General features: G+C 37.9%; 1 protein-coding gene across 1 annotated transcript in view; it reads right to left on the reverse strand.

Annotated features, from left to right (window-relative positions):
- Positions 1-4,752: 4,752 nt before the first annotated feature.
- Positions 4,753-26,983, reverse strand: part of LOC100804891 (probable serine/threonine-protein kinase dyrk2) — an 82,907-nt gene continuing 60,676 nt past the window's right edge. Inside the window, exon 8 of the mRNA XM_041014651.1 lies at positions 4,753-4,902. Within this exon, the coding sequence (XP_040870585.1) occupies positions 4,753-4,902 (150 nt within the window). The remainder of the gene's footprint in view (positions 4,903-26,983) is intronic.

Raw genomic sequence — 26,983 nt, forward strand, 5'->3', positions numbered from 1 at the left:
ATCCCATTAACATGAAACAAGGTTCCCTTCCTGACATAAAGGTGTTCTCTTAAAACCCTAATCATCACAAACATAGAGAGATAAAAAGAAAAGTCAAAGGAGTGAAATCTTCCTTTCTTCATCTTTCAAGAAAACCAAGATGCATCGGAGACTCGATAGAGATCTCACTATCGAAAAAGGTATATCTTACTCTCTAATTATTGTGTGAGAATCATAGATTTCAAGATCCTAATGGTTTCCTATAATTGTTGATCTTAAAAAACCCTTAAAATTTACACCCTAACCATGTGTTTTACGGTTCTATTATTAGGTGAATATTAAATAATTGGTATACAATATGTAACAATGTATATAATTATTTTCATCCTTCATTTGTCTTTATCTTTTCATGTACAAACACATCTTTAAAATATCCTCAAAATCAAAGGAATAAGTAACAAAAGTTGTATCACATATTCTAGTTGTTAGAAAAACAAAACATTTTTGTACACTTTTTATATTGTCCAACTATCCACTTCAAGATTCCTCTCAATTTTATTTTCACCATCTTATAGCACGAATATGTGTTGTCATTCTGAACCTCTCCAATGTGTAGCTTGATTGCCAAGAGAATTTCCAATGTGGCGGGACAATATTTCATTTACATATCTAGGCACGGAGTCATGCTCACATCCTATGTAAAAATCCACACTCTCCCTGTGACTTGCTAGTGCCAAAACGAGTTCAACACTTTCTTTTCTTCTTTCTATATATAAAGTGAGTCTTGTTAACTAAAACGATCTCAAAATAAATTTAGACCACTATTTTGTATCTTATAGCTTTCTGATGTGATTTGAGTTCGAGAGTATTAAAATCCAGGGTAATATAATAATCGGGGTGACGGTGTGATGAGAATATTTCACTAGAATTGCAATTAAATATGTTGGTTATCTCAAAATGAGTGAAAGAGTGAGATTGAATTTCCCCATAGGACAAAGGTCCTTTTATAATTTTTCCTTCATCTTCATGGTCCTTGCCTCATGCATATTCCTTTGTGGCAGTGTTTTGGGCCTCTACTGGAGTGGGCTGGTCCGTAACCTATACGACTACCATAACACTTTCACTTTGGGAGATGCTAGGTGCACCCAACATATTATGTTAATGGACAAAAATATCCCTGGGTATTTTTTTTAAAACAAAAGGGTGCTACACCCACATTTCTCTTCTCCTTCTCTTTTCCGTCTGTGCACCTAGTGCCTCCCCTTCCTTCTCTGACGCGACTCTTCTTGGGCCGCTCTGCTTCTTGTTGCACCGTCGTCTTCTTCTTCATCCATGTTTGTCATGCGTTGCTTTGGAGCTTTGCTTTGACGGCATTGAGGGCGTGCTCCACTGTCGACATCGAGGTAAGCCTCTTCTCCCCATGGTTTTTGTTTCTACTTGTTTTTTGGTTTGTAATGTGTTTAAGTTGATCTGCATAAGGATTCAGTAGATTCACTTTAGGGTAGGTGACAGGGTTTAGCATACGGATCAAGTACAAGGTAGATGATCCATAGTAGGATGTAGGTTTATGGATGAAACAAGCATAACACGGATCAAGTTGATCCGCAAGATGTATATGGATCAAGTTGATCCGCAAGATGTATATGGATCAACTTGATCCGTAATAGTCTTTTGGATGGGGTTCCCTCTTATGGATCAAATTGATCCGTAAGAGTCACACGAATCAAGTACGAGGTAGATGATTCGTAGTAGGATGTAGGTTTACGGATGAAACAAGCATAACATGGATCAAGTTGATCCGTAAAAGTGTATTTTAATTTTAAAAAATGGAAAATATGTTATAAATTATGAAAATGGTTTTTATTAGGGTTTAGGGTTAGTTTTGAGACTTTTAGGCTGAAGTAGAGTACGATTGAGTAATGAAATAAGTTTGAAATTATGCGTTCATTATTTGATGAAGTTGATATTGGTTTAAAATTTGGTTTTGAGGTTTTTTTGGTTTGTTATTGTATAATGTTTGAATTGTTTGAACATGTTAAGGCTTTTTGGTTTGGTTTTTTGGATTTTTGGTTTGAATTGAAGTTGATATTAGTTTTGAGGCCTTTTGGTTTGTATTGTATATATTTAGGATGCAATAATTATGCAGTTTTTTATTTGATGCACAAGTACATTACATGTATGAGATACGATACGTAATACAGTCATTCAATTATTCAAAGAATTTATATGATATAGTGCAAGATACATATCTAGATATGTATAAAAATTCATAAAACATAATAAATATATAACTGCAAATTCAAATAAGCAGGTGTAGTCTTATTTTGAAAACATAGATATCGTCCAACTTACAATTAATCTTTGCAAGAACAACATGACTTAGCTGAGGCAGTGAAGTCTGGTGTTATCGTTGACAATTATCTTTCTTCCTTGTAACTTATATATGACCTTGATGCTTTTATGGTGGTGTGGACACATCCTTAAACTTTCCCATTCTCTTATTATTGACCTTATATCACTGACTAGAAGCGGAACAAGTAGCCAACATCGTACTGTAAACACCCACTATCTCTTCCTTTTCTTGTAATTCAACATCCTCAATACCCAAATTTTGTGAATTACATATTCTGCCCTTCTCAATTTAACCTAGAGATGTGGTAGTAGATTAGATGATGCAATCCTATCCCGCAAGGGCATTGGGTAGAAGACTCCAAGTAGATTGGGCTAGAGATCCAAGGGAAGGCCCTAGGGTTCTCATGAGCCTTAGGGTAGATTTCGAGCCCATGGGCTAAGTATAAGCCCGCTTATCTTTGTAAATATTAGAATAGGTTTTTCCTTCGTTTGGGCCTTGTATTTTGGCCATTCTAGTAGTATAGGGTTTTAGCCTTGTATTTCGGGGCATTTTGAGTAGTCTTTGTAGTAAGGACTTTTTTTTGTATTTTCATGTTTTTTGTCATGGGGGTGAGCTTAGCTATTATAGGGGGTGTGTAGCTAAGTTCTAGCTTCTCATCTCAAGGAGGTGAGCTTAGCTATTAGAGAGGTATGTGTAGCTAAGCTCTAGCTTCTTTAGGAATCTTCTTAAGGAAGCTTCTCAAGGAGGTGAGCTTAGTTATGAGAGGGGTGTGTGTAGCTAAGCTCTAGCTTCTCAAGGAAGTTTTCTCAAAGAAGCTTCTCAAGGAAGTTTTCTCAAGAAAGCTTCTCAAGGAAGCTACCTAGTCTATAAATAGAAGCATGTGTAACACTTGTTGTAACTTTGATGAATGAGAGTCTTGTGAGACACAACTCAAAGTTCAACTTCTCTCCCTTTTTCTTCCTTCAATTTCGTGCTCCCCCCTCTCTCTTTCTCTCCTTCTTTCTTTTCCTCCATTGAAGCATCCTCTCCAAGCTTCTTATCCAAGGCTCATCTTGGTGGTGAAGCTCCTTCTTTCATGGCTTATTCCCTAGTGGATGGCGCCGCCTCTTACCTCTTCTCCTTTGTCTTCCGCTGCATCTCCATGGTGGAAAATCACCATTAAAGGACCTCATTGAAGCTCAAAGATCCAGCCTCCATAGAAGCTCCACAAGCAAGTTTCCATCATTAGAGATATCTAATTGTTCATGTGATCAGTTTTCCATAATGAACTTATGAGTTATGCTTTACCCAGCTCATGGCAATTGTTTTTTTCACTCCCTGTTTTCTCATTTTATCCCTAACTTTGCCAACATCTTTTCGCCTGCCAGCCAAAGCATAAATGTTAGAAAGCAACATGTAATTGCCGAAATTATGTGGTTCAACCTTGAACAGTTTAGCTGCAGCAAGTTCCCCAAGTTCAACTCGTTTATGGATGTTGGTAGCATTTAACAGAGGTCCATAGATTCCAGTATGGGGCTCCATTGACATGCTCTGAATCAATTTCACAGCTTCTTCTAATTTACCAACTCGACCTAGCATGTCAATCATACATGCATAGTGGTCTACATCAAGAACTTTGATTGATTCAAAAACTTTCCAACCCTCTTCTAATAATCCTGCATGACTGCATGCAGTCACACACCGATATATGTTATGCGGTCGATTCATTACCATATTCTTTCATCCAGATCACTACTCAGATTTTTATGTTCTAAGCTCTTTGTCATCTCCATTGTTTCTGTTAGCTTCAACAAGTTCACCCTTCAATGCATGATTAGAGCAAGTAACATCCTTCAATTCAGATGCATGGATAAGTGATTCAAAGTCTTTGGCATACCAATCTGCCATAAAAAAATTCGGCCTCTCACACTCAATGGCCACTACTTTCTATTTCAGTAGTTTCTCTTGATCTAAAAGGGATGTTCCTTGAAATCACTTATGACAGAGTTCGATTCACACAAGCCGTGCGAAAGCAAACCATTTTCTGCATGCATCCCAGTTACCATTTCAAGTAAAATACCTATGTGACAGAGATGTAGCACAGACATAACACAATCTTTAAAAACTATATCAGACCATATCTTCTGAAGCCATGGCTGTATCAATTTAGTGGAATATAAACATTGAGACTTCAAGCACTCTAAATCACAAGCTAAAGACTTGAAATTTTTTGCCATCGACAATTGGATGCCTTTAATGACATCATCATACGTAACAATTAGATCCGTTGTTTGTACTAGACTTGATTCAACAAGGTTCTCTATCTCCTTATGCTTCAAATCAACAACAATTTGTAAGCTTTCAATATTGCTGACTTATGTACCATTCTCATTGAGTAAAGTCATTTCCCTGTCTTTCAATCTTTCTATATATATCTTCATTTACTCATTAGCTATCACAAATTCGTTGATCATAATATCTGCTTCTCTCATTGTATCTTGTGCTTCTTCAAATTTAGCAAGAATACAAGATGCCTCTTGAGCTTTCTGAGCTGGAATGATCTTTGCCTCTCCAACTTCAAGTTCAAGTGACTGCAAAGGAAAAAGCATTGTCTTAACATTATTCAGTCAACAAGTGTCTATCAGCATGTAATCGGGGCCATACCCGAATCAAATAAACATTAAAATGCAGTATCTAGGAAGTGATCCTAGGTCGTCTCCCAGTGAGCAATGATCAAACAAAAGTTCATAACAAATAATAATAAAACAGTAACAAAATGGGCGGGGGGGGGGGGGGGGGGGGGGGGGTTGTTTCTTTTTGTAATTTAAACAGCAAGCAAACTTGAATTAAAAAGATAATAGAACTAAAACATGTTGTTTCCCCTTGATCCAAAAGTAAGTCTCTTATCCTAGGTTACTAGAATATATCCCTTATCAATTCAACCACTTAATCCAACCCGAAATTAATTTACTAAGTGAAAATTAACACATGGCTGTCATTATGTGATTAAGTAACACATACACCAATTAATCCCTCTCACATGTCCATTAAGCATGAACGTTAATTAAGCACGGAGACAATTAATCAAGCATTAAGCATGCATGGATTAATATCAGCAACAATACAGAATAATTGGCGAAGGGGAAAAACTGATCAGAATTTAATATTAATAACAAAACCACAAAGAGAGCTATGCTTAATCCTCAAGAGAAAACAACACTAGAGATTTAGTCTTCCATTAATGGCAGAAACGAAAACAGCAATTGGAAACTAATTGCAACACAGAAACGAAAATGAATCTACAAACAGAAACTGAAAATGAAATTGCAATTGGAAACAAGATGCAGAAACGAATAGGAAATCAAAGGCAGAAGCGAACTGAAATTAGAAAACAGAAATGAAAGCGAAAATGGCATTATAAGCAGAAAATGAAACTGGAATTTGAAGCAGAAAACGAAAATGCAGTTCTACGTGAACAGTACCATGCGTGAATAGTAACCCTAAAAACTGAAAATGAAACCCTACAATCTCTGCCTACGTGAACAATAACCAGCCTCCCTTAAAACCATAGCAGCTGGGCTCACTAAAATATGGTCTGGTGGCCCAATTACAAAAATACAGCCCAAAAACAAAATGAAATAAAACTGGACGACAAATAAAATTGTCTACTCTCTTCAAGTCCAAGCTGGTTCAGTCCAATTTCGAATCCAAGCCCAATTGCTTATAATTCTCCTGAAATTAAATTAAAACACAGAATTAGTCAAGTAGGCCCAAATGATAAAAATGCATAATTAATTTGACAACTAAGGCTAATCAGTAATTAAAATGGTGACAGAAAGGGGTAAGAAATAGGAGAAAATAATGACACATCAGCATGACTTAACACTATTGTTATAAATGAAACGTGCCTAACTCAACCCCCAACAATATATAGTTAACTAACTTCCACTATTGTTATAAATGAAATTGTGTTAATCAGTGATGAAATTTGTGGTAAACATTTGCAGATCATGATTAGGACTAGAGGCTTAGGTCGTGCCTTAGGTACGGTTATTGGCAGAGCTCTGGGGAGAGAGTATCGTCATGATTCAGATGATACTCCCTAACAGCGAAAGCCTACAGCATCGGCTCGTAGGCAACGGGAATATGCCCCTGTTGCCGAGGATGAGCTTGTGGTAGGTTCAGATGACCCTTTGGTAGATGCGGACGTAGATTTCACTTTTCTTACTAGTCCCAGAAGCAAAATAGAATCCATTTCCAAGGAAAAAAATTTAGGGTGCAAGAAGAATTCATATGACGGACATTAATGGTGATGATTGGTACGTTTATGCACCTAAAGTTTGCATTGGAGGAGATTATAATCGTAACGGGAATGGAGATTCTGGCTTAAACCTTGTTGCATGCGTGGAAGGTGACAATGATAATGATGTTTAATTTTTTATGACTATGCTCCCACAGCATAAACACTAATATGTATGTGGCTTGCTGACCCCTACAGCATTAACAAGTTTTGTATGCAATGACTACTGACTAGTTATATTAATTTATTAAGTTCTAACAGCTCTTTCAACGTGAAATTATTTATAAAATGTGCAAGTTTTAATTTAATTTGAAATATATGGTGACAAAGCTTGTATTCAATCAAGATGTCATCGTTATATATAGTTTAATTCACTTTTAATCTGATTCTTATAAATTAAATAAAATGATTACTTTTTTGCCATATCAAGAAGGCGTTTTTTTATGAACTGCAACATTTGTTTTGTCGTTAGTTTATGTAGTTGCAATTTAAGTGATCAGCAACTCAAATTGGAACTCTGTTTTAATTGAAACTATGTAAAAAGTCATACCGCAAAAACACAGGACAAAGGAGCAGTAATGCTGGAACCGCGGTTGAAGATCACCAACAATTGTTTCCCAAGGCATGTTTTGTTATTTACTAAAGAACTTATTTGCGATATATATCCATGCAAGTTCCCAGAATACAATAGGAACTTTTTCAGACATGCTGAAGCTACAGAACTAAAAGGGCGAAAACTCAAACCCAAGAATAGAAAAAGGATTTCAGAAAGAGAAGAGAGAGAATTTCTCTTTTTACATTCCTGAGGAGAGCTCTTTATATAAAAGAATAGTATAAAAACATAATTGTACGTTAATTAAAAAGTTAAAAGCATAAATCTTGTCACTAATTAATAAAACGGTAAAAATATAAATCGGAAATCCCGTAATTGATCGCAATAAGAAGATGACACATAAAAAACTAACGTTTTACGGTAAGCATTGAATTTGAAATTCAAAATAATTATCAATTTTTTTTATTAGATCAAAAGGCAAATAAAGGTTGCTCAACTCATTACCGCACGTGCAAGGTGGACAAATCGACCGATCTACAGTACGTCAAGGCCACGAGATTCAAGGTCATGTGCCCGAGACTTCCATCCTTACTAGCCATTTTAAGAGCCTATATCATACAAGATCGATGATATATAAATTCCAATAGCTTTGAAAAGTATCTTTTTGTTTGCTCATGTAGCGTATGGATTACTTGTAGGAATGGATGCCAACTAGGAAATACCTTCTCAAAACTCCAAACAGGGACATTCTTCCAGAAGGCAGAACCAATCCAAACTATAACTATAAGACAGGTTATAGGACCCTCAACATTAAGTGTGACCCTATAAAATGTGTTTTAAGTGTAATTTAATTAGTTGGCTTGTGGTGTGAAAACACGCTCTCAGTTGTTGCATTCCCTATAACTTAAAATTAATATTTTAAAATCATAATATACAACATCATTTTAAAAACAAATAAAAAATAATAATATTTGATTCCCTGCTCAAATAAGGCATGTTTACCAACAAGTCGTTAGTTCAAGTAATACTGGATTCGATTTCCTTCATCAAGGACTTGGATTTAGATCTTATGAATTAAAAAAATATGGTTAGGAGGAAAGACCTAACTAAACATAATCAGTCAGATCTTTTAACAATATGATCAGCAAAGCTATACTCAGCACCAATATTATGCTAACCATGAATAAGACATGTTTAGTGATTAATGATTATAAAATTCAGCGTAAATCGATCATCTTTTCCAACTATAAAAAGAAAGCGTAATGATTTCTTTTTTCTGCATCAGACATAATTATGATAGTTGAATGAAAAATAATAAATATATTTATTTTAATAACTTGTGATTTTTATTTTTCACATGCATTTTTTCATTTAATAACACTAAACATATTTAACATGTCTAAATAGAAATTTCATTTGTGATTGATTATTTTGTTATTTTTTCACACTAATATCCCCTAACTATATAATGCCTACAAATTAATTTTTTATGAGGCTTAAAAATCAAGGAAATAGATCAATCTATTTAGTCAAACTTTGTAGGTGTGATTAATTACTATATGAAAACTAATAACTTCTTTTGTTGGACTTAAATCTCATTGATTCATAGTTTGTAACACACTTTATGAAATGAAATTACCAATCCCACCCTCCCTGTCTCACTCGGTGTCCCACCAATTAAAATTTGTCACATCAATAAAAGTTCACACGTGATTATCATGAGATTTCTTGCATTCACTTTCCATTTTATCCCAATTTTTGTCTTCAACCAGCTACTGCTGCCTCCTCGACTCCCTCCACCTTCAAACTTTTGTATATATCAAATTGCATTATTAGTATTATCAATTAAAATCATGCAAACTTTTACTCTATTGGCAATGGAAAAAATAAAAAATATCTTGATGGAAATGGTTGATAAGTTGGTTAAGATTATGACAAAAAACAAAGTTAATGGATAGTGCATCCAAGCATCAAAAGAAAAGAAAATGGTTCCGTAAAAATAGAAAGCAAGTTGTGCAACAGTTTGGAATTCCAAAATGCATAGTGGGAAGTTGTTGGAGGTTATGAATCATGACTAGAAAAAATGAGTAGTGATTGCAACCCATGATGTATTAGGAGGGTTCACCACAATCTTGTAAACTACCCATTAACTTCAAGATTTATATGATTTCTCAGCTTATTAACACACCTTGTACTTCAAATTTTAGAAATACAATCAATCAAACACATGTCTATTTTATCTTGCATTTTATCTTTAACATTTTCAACCATTATTATTTTCCTTTATAGCATTTTCTTTACTACTTTCCTTTACTGCTTTGATTTATTGCTTTCATTTAAAGTTTTCAACCTTTGTCTTTCACACAAGATCCTATCTTCCCCCTTCTTCATTCACCTACACCAAGCGCTTTCCAGAGTGGCTTGGGAATCCATAGTCAAGAAGCATATTCCCCTTCTTAGCACAAATCATTTGATTATTTTGAGATCTTGTGGAGATAAGGCTAGCCGAAATGTATTTCGGCTCACTTTGAATTTTTAATCGATATTATCAAATTAATGTGGATGGTTTCTAGTCTTTTAATTTGGTGTTCTAGGCCATTTTTTGTGCCGCATTATATCCCAGTCATGATTTTCTGGTAGGCTTATAATGGAGGGGCATATTGTCCTGTTATTTAATTTGCATATCATTTTTGGTTTTGGTGGGTTGGGAACTGATATGAGCTCCCTCTTTCTTTTGTAATTATTGGTATATAACTTCAGCTCATGCCACCAAGGCCATTGTGTACAGAATTTAATCAATTTATATTAAAATTGATTTAAATATTAGTAATAACAATGTGAATTGGATTTGAAATTAGTTTGGGATTGAAGAAGGCGGAAGGAGTAGAGGCCAAGGGGAGCGGTAGGGGCAACATACGAGTTTGGGATAGAATGGAAAGAGACTGGCAAAGAAGAAATCATGTGATAGTCACATGCGAATTTAACTAATGTGGCAAATTTTAATTGGTGGGTACCAAGTGAGGCAGGGAGGGTGGGACTAGTGATTTCGTTCCCACACATTATTATATAATTGTATTACAATTTTAACTCTTTTTTGCAATCTATAAATAATAATAGCACTGTAAATATTATTTTTCAATTAAGTGAAAACCATAGTTAAAATTTGTCTTTGTTACAAGAGTAAGGATGCATGTGTGATTAAGAAGATTGAGTGCATTCAAATAAACTTTCTTTGGGGTGGGAGTGAGGAGGTAAAAGAAAATATGTTGGATGAGTTGGGAGAAGGTTTGTAGTCCTAGGGATTGTGGTGGTTTGGGGGTTAAAGACATTACACTATTTAATGAAGTTCTATCTGTTAAATGGAGGTGGAACCTTTTTTCACTAAAATGATAGTCTTTGGAGTAAAATTTTGATGTCAAAGTATGTAGTGGATGGAGAAATATTTTGGAAGGGAAAGATAAGAGTGGTGAGTCTGTTTGGTGAAAAGATCTTAGGAAGGTTTGTGGGGGGAAGAGTGTCTCTAAATGGTTTGATGTCTTGGTTGGTAGAAGGTTAGGGGAGGGGGAAAAATGTCTCATGGATAAGCTTCGAGAATGAAATCATTTTGTACACTTTTGGGTATCCCTTATACCCTTTCTTCATTAATATTATTGTATCTTTGCCGATTAAAAAAAACATGAATCACCTTTTATTTTAAACATTTCACTAATACTTTTCATTTTTATCTATCTTTCTCTTCTTATCTCATCATAAATCCTATCATACCTATATTTTTTCTTTGCTCTTTCTCTCTCTAAATATTGGATAACATTTGGAGTGTCTATCAAACATTTTCCTCGATACAATCTTATCCTTGAATTTCCTTTGACAAAACACATGATTTATGATTTAACCCTGATGTGATCCTTACTAGGAGCGGATCGCTTGATACAGGTCACAGAGTTTGGATGACTCCACTTTCAGAGAGTGAAGATAAGTCAAGGTAGACGCCACAAGGATTACCTTGATAAGTCTGAGATTGGTTCAACAAGGAACTCAAAGAGAAGCTCTCACAAAATATTTGCAAAATGCCAAAAGTCCCTTTATTGAAAACGAAAACCAATACATATAGTGTATCTGAACAAAAAGATAGAAATAGACATGGGCCTGCAAATCAATTTGGGCCAAAATTACAATGAAAAAATTATAAATAAAAAAATAAAACATATTTGGCATGGGCCTTCAAATTAGTCTGGGTCTTTAGCAACAATTAATATTCTTGGTAGTGCCTCTGCCTCTAGGCCTTCATCCTTCTCCACTTGGGCCTTGTTAAGTATGTCTACTACCATTTGTTAGAGGGTATTCACTGACTGTTTGGTCCTACTCCTGGTCATAGGTCCCTGTATTTGGGAAGTTTTAGGATTCTCATCATTCCCTCCTTCTTAGAAAGCATTTGCCCTTAAATGTTCATAATCATCACCTGGTTCAAGTACCACTTTCTTCTTGTTCTTGTTGGCTTGCTAGGCATAACTTTCATTCTTCTTTGTAATTTGAGCCTTCGCTTGCTCATGCAATCTTTTCACATACTCAACTTTATCCTGTGCATCCTTATGCCCACTTTGGCAATTGGTTTGAGGATAACATGTGGTGGAAAAGAGAAGCTTTAATTCAACCCTACCCCATAGTGTTCTCCAAAAGTGACTAAGGAACTTGGTGTCTCGGTTTGGAATGATGCTTCTTGGTAGTCCTTGGAGACACACCACTTCCTTGAAAAATAAATCAACAACATCAGTCTCTTGGGGATTGCTTTTGTAAGCTGTCCTGTTAGGCAATGAAGCTCCTGGAAAGAGGTCAATTTGATGTTCTATGCCTCTTAAGGGTGACAATCCATGAGGAATCTCTTTAGGAAAGACATCTTTAAATTCCTGCAATAAGAATTCAACACTAGGAGAAACAGAAATAGTTAACTCATTAGAATTATCAGTGAAAATTTTATTGTCTTTGTAATACAGTAGATAAAGTGGTTCACAAGCAAGTAACACTTTCTTCACTTCAATTGCCTTTGCTAAACAATTAAATTTTCTCTCAGGTGTATCACTCTTCTTTTTCCTATTCCTCTTTGGTGCCTCACTCTTTTCTTTCTCTTGTTCTCTCTTTTCTCTCATTCTGATTTGATCATCACACATTTCTCTAGGGGATAAAGGTTTAAGAATAATCTTCCAGTCATGGTGCTAGAAAGAAATCTTGTTGGTGAAGCCATCATTCACTGCTTTGGTGTGATACTACCAAGGTCTTCCCAATAGTACATGAGTTGCCTCCATTGGAACCACATCACACAACACCCTATCATTGTATCTTCCAATGGTGAGACACACCTCAACCTGCTGAGTCACTTTTACCTCTTCATCTTCACTAAGCTACTGAAGTTTGTATGGCCTAGCATGGGGCTTAGTATCCAAATTTAGTTTGCACACTAACCTGGAACTTGCAACATTGGTACAACTTCCTCCATCAACAATTAAAGAGCAAAACTTACCATTAATCGTACATCTGGTGTGGAAAATATTTTCTCTTTGGGTTTCGTCTTGTGGCTGTATCTGACTTCCCAAGAGCCTTCTCACCATTAGCATATCACCCTGCATAGCTTCCTCCTCAAGCTCTTCTTCCACTTCTTCTTCTTCTTCATTGATTTCAGATTGTCGCAACCTACCCTTCGATGGGAGAGCGACGCGAGACTCGATGGGTGCGTCTTCCAAGCAAGGAAAACGCGCGAAGTCTCCACCAATGTTTATTCGAGGAAAACGCTAGAAAAACCAAAAAGACGATGGTCTGTGAATTTTGAAAATGAGGGTTCGGGAGTTGTTTATGCATGGGGAAGGTATTAGCACCCCACGTGTCCGTCACAAAGGACTGCAACCTTTAATAGAGTGTGCAAAACATAACTTCAAAATTATGTATTTTCCCTTTTTATGTTTATTATTTTTTCCCTTTTTTATTTTTTTTTACTTTTTTGGGGTCGACAAGGGTATTGCCCTCGCTCCTACGTATCCTCAGGTGCGATGAGGAACTCAGACCTACGTAGTTCTTTAAGTCTGAAATTTTATGTGTTACATTGATTTTATATTTTTTTAAAAGATTGATTTTAAATGCGAACAAAAGTCATTTAAGGCATTGGACCTCGAAACGATGTTTTAAACTTTTGAAAAGCGGAGAGAATCGTTAAGGCGTTGGACCTTGAAACAATCTCTTGATTTTTTTTTTATGAAATGAAGAAGTTTATGAGTTGGTTTTATTTTGGTTTTTTTGTTTATTAACCTTCAATCCCTTGAAGATAAATTGTGGTACTAACGATCGGTTAAAACTTACTTTACAAAAGAAAAGCAATTACCGATGATAGGAGAAGGAGATGAAGATGCACAAAACAATAAAGAGGACTCCTAAGGGTCCATAGGGTGAATTCAAAACTTAAAAATAAAAACTAATCAGATGAAGAACGAAGAACGACCAAAGAACGAATGAAGAACGATGTAGAAATCGATTACAGTCGCGATTTGGCGGCATTTTAGCTTCTTTTTCTCTTCTTTCTTCTTCTTTTCTAATCTTTCTTCTCAATTCTGGACCTCTGGTCCTTAGGACCCCTTCCTCAGCCTCCCTTCACGCCTATTTATAGCAAAACAAGCCATTTGGGATGAAGGTAGCTCGCCCAGGCGAGCTGTTACTTCATTCTAAAGCAACCTTGCTCGCCCAAGTGAGCTGGTTACTTCACCATAAAGTTATTTTGGTGGTCCAGGCAAGCCAGAGGTATGAAAAAGTGTAAAAATGACCCTTTTGCCCTCCCTTTTGAGTATTTTCCGCATTCTTTTCCGAAACGTCGAAAAACCTTATAGATTGTGCGGCAATTGGTGTTAAGCAGCTCAATTCGGCTAGCAAGAATCAAAATGTTATCAAATGAAGGTCCCCGGACGAAATTAGGGTATGACAATTGCTCCTCTTTACTTATCTTTTATTGGAAATAAAAGGGAAGTAAAGATAAAGACACTAATTTCATTCGAGCGATCTTGCTATTCGACCGGGCCACTGGCGAAAACCAAGGAAGTGAAACCGAGAAAACATGAGGACATTGAAGTTCTTCTTTTTTCTTTTCTTTTTTCATTTTTTTTTCATTTTTTTTTATTTTCCTCTTATTTTATTTTATTTTTTAAAAAGCATAGAAACAGAGGACGTCGAGTCCTATGAAGCACAAGGACAAAAGACATTGAAGTCTTTGAGATGGAGACATTGTCGTCTTTGAAATGTAATTGAAGGCATTGTTGCCTTTTGAAAGCGTAAGGAAGACTATGAAAGTATTTGAAAAGTAAAGGCGAATGACCCTGATTGTCTCTGCAGTACAAAAGACTATGATAGTCTTTGAAAAGTAAAGGTGGATGACCCTGATTGTCTCCGCAAGACAAAAGACTATGATAGTCTTTGAAAAGTAAAGGGGCAGATGACCTTGATTGTCTCTGCTTGCCAACAGACTTGATAGTCTCTGAGGCAAAGAAGACTGTGATAGTCTTGGACTAAAGACATTGAAGTCTTCAAAAAGAGGAAGATAACCTTGATTGTCTCTGCATGCCAACGGACTTGATAGTCTTGAGGCAAAGAAGATTGTGATAGTCTTGGTCGAAAGACATTGAAGTCTTCGAAAAGAGGCAGATGTCCTTGATTGTCTCTGCATGCCAACGGACTTGATAGTCTTGGGGCAAAGAAGATTGTGATAGTCTTGGTCGAAAGACATTGAAGTCTTTGAAGAGAAGCAAATGACCTTGATTGTCTCTGCATGCCAACGGACTTGATAGTCTTAGAAGGGGTAGCAAAGGATAAATTAGTTTTTGGGATGTTGAAACATGGCCATGTGTCATTTCAAATCTTGACTTAGATCCTTTTGTAGTTTGGATTTTGGGACAAAACCTTAATAACATGCTTCTGATTGTTCTTTTTTATTACCCTAATTTTTGCTTAGGCCGCCCTTTCGGGTGGGTTCTCGACCTAACGATTAAAAACTTCTGATCTGCCCCTAGGTTGGCTTGAGGCTCATGCACAGTGCCTCTCATTGCCCCAGTGTAGGGCTCTGAGGTATCTATTGTTGCCTTTTGTCACGACCTTGTAGCAAGGGAAAATGAAAGAAACTGTGCATATTCTCGAAAATGAATTTTCTAGGACGAGAAACATTTAAAGGATTTTCAATTGACAGGTTAAGTCGAATGAATCCTGTCCTTGATAACTCACTTTTCTCTCTAAAAGAAACTTTTGGGAATGATAAAATGAGGCCACATGAATGTCTGTACTTTTTATTTGAAACACAGTCAATCAAACATTTATTTTTACTTTTTACTCATCATTTACGACATCCTTACCAAACGTGTAGAACGAGCGATTTCTGATTGAACAAACTTGGGAATCAAACTTAGCAGTGTAGGTCGCTTGAGCAAATTGACCAACGGCTTACATTCACATTCCAATGGAAGTTAAATAAGCAAAGATGCAATTGTGAGACAATGAGATAAGGACATCAAATTTATCCATATTATTAGCATTGTGACTATGGTTTACAATAATGGCATAAACTTGAAAATCCTAATGAGTCATTGGAGACATCTAACAACAACCTTCAAACTGGCCCATGCATAGGGTCGCTTGCCAATGTTAGAATTCACAAGCGATTATCTTCCTCAAATTTTAGCCAACCTGTATCAATCAGACTTTGCACCTTATGTTTCAAGGTCATACAATGCTCAATGGAATGCCCCGGAACTCTTCCATGATAAGCACATGTTGCATTCGAGTAGTATCCTCGAAAAAATGGAGGTTGAGGAACCTTGGCTGGGGTTATGGCTACCATTGCATTATTGAGTAGATATGGGAGTAAGTCGGCATACAACATTGGAATTGGGGTGAATTCTACAGGCTGCTTTGCTGGAAAATTCCTTCCTTGGTTGGTATTTTGGTTTGTGTTAGAGGTGGTGTTTGGTATTGGATGTGCAGCAGGCGGGCTTTATGGCTGATTTAGGGGTGACCTTTGTGGTTTGATTGGGCATTCTTGACTGGCAGGGTGGTGGGTAATGAGAAGGACTGATATTGGCCGAGTATTGATATTGTTGAGCTGGTGGGGAATTTGGCCATGTAGGAATGGCAGTCACAGCATGGGTTCCTCCCTCATTTTCTTCATTTTCCCTAGGCTTCCCATTCATCAAAGCATTTAAAACATCGTTTCGAGGTACAACGTTTCAAGGTCCAATGCCTTAAATGACTTTTGTTCGCATTTAAAATCAATCTTTCAAAAAAAGATAAAATCAATGTAACACACAAAATTTCAGACTTAAAGAACTACGTAGGTCTGAGTTCCTCATCGCACCTGAGGATACGTAGGAGCGAGGGCAATACCCTTGTCGACCCCAAAAAAGTAAAAAAAACATAAAAAAGGAAAAAATAATAAACATAAAAAGGGAAAATACATAATTTTGAAGTCATGTTTTGCACACTCGATTAAAGGTTGTCATCCCTTATGATGGACGCATGGGGTGCTAATACCTTCTCTGTGCGTAAACAACTCTCGAACCCTCTATTAGACGAACCCATCGAGTCTCGCCTCGCCCTCCCCCCGTGCGTAAATAGAAACTTTTATGATGACCCTTTGAAATTGATCTCACTCCCAAGATGATTACAAAACACAGAGTTATAAAGAATAAGAGAATCACACAAGAGTTTATATTGGTTCAGTCCAATCCAGACCTACATCCAATTTGTTCTAAGTCCTCTTAGAACATACACTATATAGAGAACACTAGTTCAAACACTATGCACACAATTCTCTAATAGAAAACCAATCTTTCTCTTCAATCCCACAAGAAAAATCCAAAATGATGCAATCCTACCCCCCAAGGGTATTGGATAGAAGACTCCAAGAAGATTGGGCCAAAGATGCAGGAGGAGGCCCTAGGGTTCTCATGAGCCTTAGGGTAGATTTTGGGCCCAAGGGCTAAGTATGAGTCCACTTCTCTTTGTAAATATTAGAATAGGTTTTCCTTCTTTTGGGCCTTGTATTTTGGCCATTTTAGGTTTGTAGGGCACCCTACAAATTAAAGGCACCCTACCCTATAAGTTAAGGGCCCCTTCCTTATAGGGACCTAGATGACCTAGTCCAACTTTGCATAAGGGTAGAGCAACAACTTAAAAGGAAGCCTACTTTAAAATCTTATGGCTCTCACTCTTATCCAAAGAAAGACCAAGGTCAAGGCATTTTAGGGGTTGCACCTTCTAAGCCCAAAGATGTTAAGAGGGACGAGGAAGAAATACTAGAAAAACAAAAAGAAAAAAGGATAATAAGGCCTTGTCTTCAAAGGCCAAGGGGAAGGAAAAAGAGGAAAAGGATTTCTCCAAGAAGATTGTTAAGAAGGAAAATCATTTTGCAACAAAAGGTGATATCAAAAGAGCACTCCTTCTTAAACAATCCTTCTACCTTCTCCTATCAAGGGAAACCTCCCTTAGCACAGCCATATCTCTTGAGCTTGAGGTTATTCCTCAAGTAAAGGAGTTGTTGGATGAGGGTTTGGTTTATAACAACTTAAACCCTTGTGCTTTGTTGGTGCTTAAAATAGGTATTATAAGGTACCAAATCCCTATGATAGGTGGTATGATGAATGTGTTGAGTGGTGTGACCCTCTTTTGTAAAATCACCCATGCATCCAACGTCTTCATGATTCACATACATAGGAACTCGTTAGGTATGTTTGTTCTTATTTTTGGTTTCAATACAATCCTAGGTGCTCATATGGGACATCTTAGGTTTGTTATACTTTTTGGTAGGAGTAATCAACATGAAAATATAGAAAAATGGTATTTTTTATTGTATTACTTTCCTTAATTTATTAAATAGTGATCAAGGGGTTCCCATGGACCCTAAGAGAATAAAGGTCATTCCTAAGTGGCACACTCCACCAAGTATAAGGGAAATTTGGGGCTTCCATGACTTAACAAACTTTTACAAAAGGTTTGTCCCATATTTTTCTATACTTGTAGCACCACTCATTGCGTTGGTGAGGAACCATGTTCCCTCATAGGAAGATGCCCAGGAAAGGGGATTTTAGACCTCACCTTACTTTAACATACCCAACACCACTAATATATATGTTTTTATTCTTTTTATAGGTGTTAAGGGAAGAAGCCTAGAGTTTCAAGAACCTTTGGATTTAAGGTCAAAACCTTTTCAAGGGGGAGGGGATGATGCAATCCTACCCCCCAAGGGCATTGGATAGAACACTCAAAGAAGATTGGGCCAGAGATGCAGGAGAAGGCCCAAGGATTCTTATGATCCTTGGGGTAGATTTTAGGAACATGAGCTAAGTATGAGCCCACTTATCTTTGTAAATATTAGAACAGGTTTTCCTTCTTTTGGGCCTTGTATTTTGGCCATTTTAGGTTTGTAGGGTACCCTACAAATTAAGGGCACCCTACCATACAAGTTAAGGGTACCCTAGTAGTATAGGGTTTTAGCCTTGTATTTTAGGGCATTTTGAGTAGTCTTTGTAGTAGGGACTTTTTTTGTATTTTTATGTATTTTGGAGGGGTGTGGTTCCCATGGGGGTGAGCTTAGCTATTGGAGGGGTGTAACACTTGCATCCCAAGGAAGCTTTCTCCCATCATGTATTTTGGCTTGGGGATGAGCTTGGAGGGGTGTAACACTAGCTTCCCAAGGAAGCTTCTCAAGGAAGCTACTTAGGCTATAAATAGAAGCATGTGTAACACTCTTGGTAACTTTGATGAATGAGAGTCTTGTGAGACACACTTCAAAGTTCAAATTCTTTCCCTATCTTTCCTTCATTCCCATGACACTTTTTTTTTTCTCTCTCTCTCTCTCTCTCATTATTTTCCTCCATTGAAGCTTCCTTTCTAAGCTTCTTATCCAAGGCACTCTCTTGGTGGTGAAGCTTCTCCTTCAATGGTTTATTCCCTAGTGGATGACGCCTCCTCTCACTTCTTCTCCTTTATCTTCTGCTGCATCTCCACGGCCGAAAATCACCATTGAAGGACCTCATTGAAGATCAAATATCCAGCCTCCATAGAAGCTTCTCAATCAAGATTCCATACAAAATTAAAAGCTTATCAATTCTTCAACATCCATGGTAACTCTAACCAACAACACTCTAAAAAAAATTAAAAGATAAGGATCGAATACACTTGAAATGTGCAATTCTTTGATTTGCAATATTTCTTCACAAGTTGATCAATTCATGTTTGTAAAATGAGTGACTTTTAGATCAACTTTAATCTTTAGACGTATTATAGTTCTATTCTTCTTTAAGACTCTCTTGAAATGTTTTTCACAAATTCTGAACGAATCAAGAGTCTGTTAACAAGAAAACACATAGGGGTCTTTATAAATTTTGACTATTAAAATAAATCTAATCGATTATAAAACAAGTAATCGACTAATTCATCAAAATCTCCTTTGCTTCTCCTTGTTTCCAAGAGTTGGGTAATCGATTATCCTAAGCTGTAGAACCTTCCTTCTTCTAAAACTGGCTTGAGCATTTGATTACCAAATGAGGCAATCAATTAATTTGATGTTGCTAGCCAAATTTGAAGTAGAAGTGAGTTTTAAGAAACTTAGAGACAAATAAATATCCATCTACTTCACAACTAATCAAATGCTAAGCATGAAAAAGATTATAAAAAGAACTAAGCCACAGACATGCCTAGACTAAAACAATCAATACAAAGGCCACATCTATCAAAGCATGTTAGGCATTGCAAGATTATCAAAGCAAAACTAGACTAGGGGATTCAAGCTTTGTTCTAACATGTGTGGGTGCTGATCTGATCCACGTGAATATAGATAGGACATGAGTGTGTTTGTGGCAAAATAGACTTAGGTTTAAAGGCATAAATGAGGGTAAGTTAGGAAATAGCAAAAAAGGTAGAAACTTAATGAAGAAGTTGTTGTAAAATTAGAATTTTGGTGTCTCTCCCAAGGTGATATTTTAGCTAGCACATACCAAGGTAGGGAACATGGTTTGATTTAGGCTAATCTTAAGTACAATGCATATGAAATAGGTAAAGTAAATGTGTACTTAGCAAGTACATTTAGTTAAGCTAGTTTGGTTGTTTTTCAATGAGCTTAGTTGAAATAAAACTACCTAGTTAGGTGCAAGAAAGAGAAAATTTCATGGGTCCATCCTATCTAGGGAAAATAAAAAGCTTTTCTATGTACTGGTAAAGAATACATAGAGAAATCTCAATAAGTTTTGTCAAAAATCTCAACAAGTTTCATCAGAAATCTTAGGTTTAGCTATTTCTTGTCCAAATGGAATCATGTGACTTGAAATAAGTCTTAGAATGAATATGAAATTTGTCATGTGTCTCTATGTGTCGCAACCTACCCTTCAGCAAGAGGGCGATACGAGACTCACGGGTGCGTCTTCCAAGGGAGGAAGGCGCGCGGAGTCGCCACCAATGTTTATTCGAGGAAAACTTCAGAAAAACCGGAAAGGTGTGGTCTACGAACTTTAATCGTGAAAGGTTCGGGAGTTGTTTTTACACATGGGGAAGGTATTAGCACCCCACGCGACCGTCACAAGGGACAACAACCTTTAATCAAATGTGCAATATCATGTCTTCAATATGTTTTATTTTCCCTTTTTTATGTTTTTTATAGGTCTTTTGTTTTTTTTTTATCTTTTTGTGATCGACAAGGGTGTTTCCCTTGCTCCTACGTATCCTCAATTGCGATGAGGAAATCATACCTATGTAGTTCTTTTCAGAACTAAACGTTGGTTAAGTTGTTTTGATCTTTTTCCGCAAGATCGATTTTAACCGCACAAAAGTCGTTTAAGGCGTTGGACCATTAAACGATCTTTTGATTCTTTTGAAAGGAGAGAAACGTTAAGGTGTTGGACCATTAACGATCTCTTGTTTTTGAAAGGAGAGAAACGTTAAGGCGTTGGACCATTAACGATCTCTTGGTTTTAAAATGAGAGAAACGTTAAGGTGTTAGACCATTAACGATCTCTCGGGGTGGTCGACAAAAGCGGGGCTTTTTCTCCTACGTATCCTCAATTGCGATGAGGAAATCAGACCTACGTAGTTCTTGCAAAAGCGGTAAAGTTACATGTTGATTTTATGCTTTTGAACGGTCCATGTTAACCAATAAAAGCAAAGAGGATCGTTTAAGGCGTTGGACCTTAAAACCGTTTTTGGTGATTTTTGCGGACAAAGCTTGATTTATGAGTTGATTTTAGCCTTAGCTTCACTTTGGTTATTAGTCAATTCATTCAAGGAAACTTTCAAAGAAAAATGTCCGATTGATTTTTTTGATTATTTTATTATTTTTTTTCAAGATATTTTGATTATTTTATTATTATTTTGTTTTTTTTTTGTTCAATCGAGGTTACAGTGTGAACGATCGGTTAGATTTTGCTTTAACAATGATTAAACGAGATTACAATGCCAATGATCGGTTGAAATTCATTTTATCATTTATTAGGCGAGATAACGGCTTAAACAATCGATTAAAGCTCGTTAAAAATGGAAGAAAAGAAAATCGAAAGTGAACGAAATAAAGATGAAAGCCAACAAAACAAGAAATGAATTGAAAGTCTCGGATTCGAAAACTTATCAGTTGAAGAATGAAGAACGCATGAAGAACGGACGAAGAACGGTGAAGAACGGCGGAAAATCTTCATGAAATTGCTCACAGAAACGACTCGGAAGCGTTACGGAAGCAACTCGGCTTGGATTTCCTTCATAGAAAACACATTTTCACCCAAAACAGCTGAAATGCATAGCTGAGGGGGTTAGGGACCCTTGGAACAGCTCCCCCTTGGCCTATTTATAGAAAAATGGGGAGGAGGTTGCCGCCCCACTCGCCCAAGCGAGCTCAGCTCACCCAAGCGAGCTGGGTTACTTCCTCCTTAAGTAACCCAGCTTCCAAAATGTACTGGAAGGGCCTAGATTCGAAAATTTGAAAATTTCTATTTACACCCCCATCTTGATAAGTTCACCCTCCCATTTTCGTAATTTACGGAAAAGTTACATAAGCCTTACGGAAACATATAGGACTTCATTTTCTTCTTTTTCCTCTTCCCTTTCACCAATATCAAGTTAAATATGCTTACCATAGATTTTCAGAAATTTTATGGAAGCCCCAAAAGCCATTTTTTCAACAAAAGGAGGGAGGTGCTTGCCACCCAGCTTGCCCATGCGAGCTGGTTGCTTAGCCAGGAGGAAAGAAAAGGTCCATAATCCTCTAGATGGGCACAAATTTGAAAATTTCTATTTACACGTCCAGCATGATAAGTTCACCCCCCGGTTTTTGTGTTTTTTGGTTGTTTTCCTTCTGAAACCTCACGGAACTTTACAGATTCCATGGCGATGGGTGTTAAGCCTTCTGAAGTGATTAACAACGCTCCCCGGATGAAATTAGGGTGAAACAGTCTATTTACACACCCCCGACTTTGCTAAATACACTCTCATTTTTGCGTTCTTGGCCGGTTTCTCTCCAAAACATCCCAGAACTTTACGGATTATGCAACGATACTCTTTTTGCCCTCCAGAATGTTGCGGGACTTTACATATTACACAACAATGCTCTTCTTGACTTCCGGAATGTTGCGAGACTTTACGGATTACACAATGACGGGCGTTAAACATTTTGAGGTGGTCAAGCGAAGGTTGCATGCCAACAAATAATGGTCCCCAGATGAAATTAGGGTATGACAGTTGTCCCTCTTTACTTTTCTTTTATTGGAGATAAAAGGGAAGTAAAGATAAGACACTAATTTCGTTCGAGCTGAATCTTTACCTGACCGGCCACTAGCGCAAATCCAAGCAGTAAATTCCGTGAAGGCATGAAGATATTGAAATTCCTTCTTTTCTCGTTTAATTCATTTTCATTTTCATTTTCACGCTGAAATCCTTTTTTTTAAATGTACATACAAAGGAAGTTGAGTCCTACGACGCACAGGGGAAAAGGATATTGAAGTGTTTTGAGGTGAAGACATTTTCGTCTTCGAAATGTAGATGAGGGTCATTGTCGCCTTTTGAAGGCATGTAATGACTGAAGACATTTTTGTCTTCGAAATGTGTGAGGACATTGTCGCCTTTGAAGGCATGCAATGACTAAAGACATTTTTATCTTCAAAATGTGTGTGGATTACCGTATAGGGCGTCTCCGCATGCTTCTTGACTTCTCACAGATTGGGGTAGCATAAATGTGTGTACGGATAACCCTTAGGTGTCTCCGTATGTCACCCGATTCTCATAGGTCGGGGTAACAGAACTGTGTGTGTACGGATAACCGCTGGGTATATTCGTATGCCACCTGACTCATGGATCGGGGTAGCAGAACTGTGTGTGTACGGATAACCACTAGGTATATCCGCCTGCCACCTGACTCATGGGTCAGGATCAACAGATGTTGTGTTTGTACAGATAACCACTTGGGGTATTTCCGCCCGCCACCGGACGCATGGGTTGGGATAACAAAAGGTGTGTGCAGATAACCATTGGGTGTCTCCGCATGCTATCGGACCCTTAAGTCACAATAGCAGAATTGAGACTTTTTTGCGGTCTCGACCGGAAGATGCTGACATCTCTAGAAAAAGAGCAAATGATGACGTTAGTCACAGCATGCTATCGGGCTTTGAGTCTTACGGATAGCAAATGAGACTTTTTCGCAGTCTCGGCCGGAAGACGCTAACATCTCTGGGGAAGGTGCAAATGATGATGCTAGTCACTGCATGCTATCAAGATTTGAGTCTTACGGATAGAAATGAGACTTTTTCGCAGTCTCGGCCGGAAGACGCTGACATCTTCGGGAAAGGTGCAGGTGACGACGTTAGTCACTGCAGGCTATTGGGCTTGCTTGTCTCTAGCTGACAAAAGGTACAGATAACCATAAGGTATCCCCGCATGTCATCGGACTCGCCGTCTCTGGATGACAAAGGTGCAGATGACGACATTAGTCTCTACGTGTCAATGGGCTCCCTTGCCTCTGGCTGACAAAAGGTGCGGATAACCATAACGTATCTCCACATGTCATCGGACTCGCCGTCTCTGGATGACAAAGGTGCAGATGACGACGTTAGTCACTGCATGCTACCGGACCCTCGAGTCACAATAGCAGAAGGTGGGGTGGTCGACAAAAGCGGGGCTTTTGCTCCTACGTATCCTCAATTTGTGATGAAGAACTCAGACCTACGTAGTTCTTGCTTTTGTGAGACTAAAATAGTCTTGGTGTTCTTTCACTAAAATGCGAACATGCTTTAGTAAAGAAACAAAACCTCCAACTGATCAGAGCAACATATAATTTTTGGTGAAAAACAATGTGTCTATTGGGGAAGGAGAGTATGCTGATAAAATTTTCTCATAACCACAAATGAGACTTTGGACGTTAGCGTTTCCTTTCTAAACGACCATTTAGAAGAAACCCTGGGTCCAACTGAAATAGAAACAAAACCACTCAAAGTGTATCAATGTCACACAGGCAAGTGTTTTATCCTGATTCCGAACCATAGATATGTCATGACTCGATTTTGCAAATCATTTCCTATCAAATCAAAGATTACATGCGTGATCATGGATCAATAGGACTTTTTCTTGGGAATAGTGTTTTTGGAGGGGAATTTGGCTCTGAGTGTTTTGGTCTTTTTCCTTTTTTTGTTTTTGTTTAGTGTGGGGCGAGAAAGTCGCCAGCACATAGGATTTTGGTTGGCAATCAATGGGAGAGGACCACTTCAAGTCGTGGTTTCCTTTCTTTTCTTGTTTGCTTGTGACAATTCTGTATTGTTCAGATATTGTCTGGTCCAAAGACCTTTCAGTATATTTCTTTTGTTTTCTTCTGATCCTTGATCGGAAATTTTTATTTCTTTTTTTGCTTTCTTCCAATCTTTGATCGGGAATTTTCTTCTTTTTCTTTCTTCCGATCTTTGATCGGGAACTTCCTTTTTCTTTTGTTTTCTTCCGATCTTTGATCGGAAACTTCTTTTTCTTCTTTTTTTGTTTTTTTTCCGAGGGCGAGGATGGACATTCTCACCCTGGGTCAAGGCTTATGGTGAGTTGGGATTTTGGCTCAAGGCTTGTAGAACGACTGGACATGATATATGTCAGGGCGTTGGTTTGGCCAGCGGTTCAGGGATAAAGGAATGCCTCACATTATTTCCATGACACCCATGCAACAATGATGATTTAGAAATTTTATGCAAAACTGGTCATGCATGCACCCATGTGGACACTCAAGCATCAAGTTTTTATGGTCATGTGACACTAGGGCTCAGGATTCATTTTCTTTATTTAAGTCAACCCAGTGTTTCCAAAACATGTTCTTTTATCAATTCATGCATTCATTCGAGTCCATTTTGGGTGTTCGGGAAAATTTTCACAGCATTCACCTTGAGGTGTATACACATTTTTCAACAAAACCCTTTGTTTTGATCGGTGAATCTTTTTCAAAGAAAAGCTGGAAGTTATTTCTTTTCAAAAGCGTGCTGGTTTTTCAGCCAAAAGATATATTTTTTGTTCTTGTTTGTTTTTGTTGTTTTCTTTTTTTTTTGTTTTGGCCATTTTCAAAAGATTAAAAACAGCTCATAACCTGGACACGGTTGATGCCCGAGATCACATCTTTTTGAAAAATGGCGTGCGAACAAAAGTGCACAAGACCTACACATTTTGTTTTTGTGTTTCAGACAAATCATCGTAAAGTAAGTACGACCATATTCCCAAAGCGATAAATTACTCGCAATGCGACAGATAACTGCATGTTCAGTTTAATCACAATGGACATAATAATTGGAAGCAAATAATGTCAGATCACAAGGGAAATAACAAAATAATAGAAGAACTGAAAGCAGTAATGAAAGATAAATCACAAGTTTGGTGATCCCGGTGGTATGGCTCTGCCTCCTCCAAGGAAGTGCGGAAATTCATCATCCCTCAGCTGCCCCTGTCTCTGTCTGAGGATTGACCATCCTTTGATGGCCTCGAAATGGTATTGATGTTCCACGCTCTGGAATCGGTGTTTGTCAAAGCATGTGTCAGCTTGTGGGGCCGCACTGAAACCCTCTTCAATGGTGCCCTTCTTGGACAGCTTTGCGAGAAGCTTCTTCGTAGCCAATTCTAGGTTGCCTCCTAGTAGCACTTCTTTAACGTCTTGAGCCGGATGTGTGATGACTTGTCAGTCACGGGCCTAGTATTTTTGCTTACCTTTGGCTTTGGAATTGGTTGCCTACTGGTCGGCCATGTGTTGTAGGCAACGCTCCAGCCTTTGTAGATGAGTTGCGGGGCTCTAGAGGTGGCAGCGATGTGTCTGTTGCTCGAAGTCGGCCATCCCTAGGCTGCCGTGGTGCCTCACCCTATGCCTGCCAGGGGGCGCAGTACTTCTTGATGAAAGCCCAGTTAATAGGGGGCCTGATGACCTTGTTGGGGGCGACGGGCACTCCATAGAACTGACAAAGGCCCGTAATCAGAGCTGGAAACCCCAGGACCTTGTTGGACTTCTCTGGGTCCACTAGGTGTCTTGCGAGCGCAATCCCAGCAAACAACAGATGACATCAGAAATCAATTGAGCGATGTACATACTTACCTATGTCACGATGGCGTGACCTTGCTGGGGGGGACGGGCACCCGGTAGGACTGACTGAGGCGCATAACCAGAGCTGGAAACACCAGGGCTCTATTGGACTTCTCCGGGTCCACTGGGTGTCTTGTGGACGCGATCCCTACAAATAGTGGATGGCATCAAAAATCAATTGAGCCATATGCATACTTACCTATGTCATCAGGATCCACACTCATCTCCTTGCAGCGG

The sequence above is a fragment of the Glycine max genome, chromosome 4 (assembly GCF_000004515.6).
Source record: "Glycine max cultivar Williams 82 chromosome 4, Glycine_max_v4.0, whole genome shotgun sequence".
NCBI classification, from domain to species: domain Eukaryota; kingdom Viridiplantae; phylum Streptophyta; class Magnoliopsida; order Fabales; family Fabaceae; genus Glycine; species Glycine max.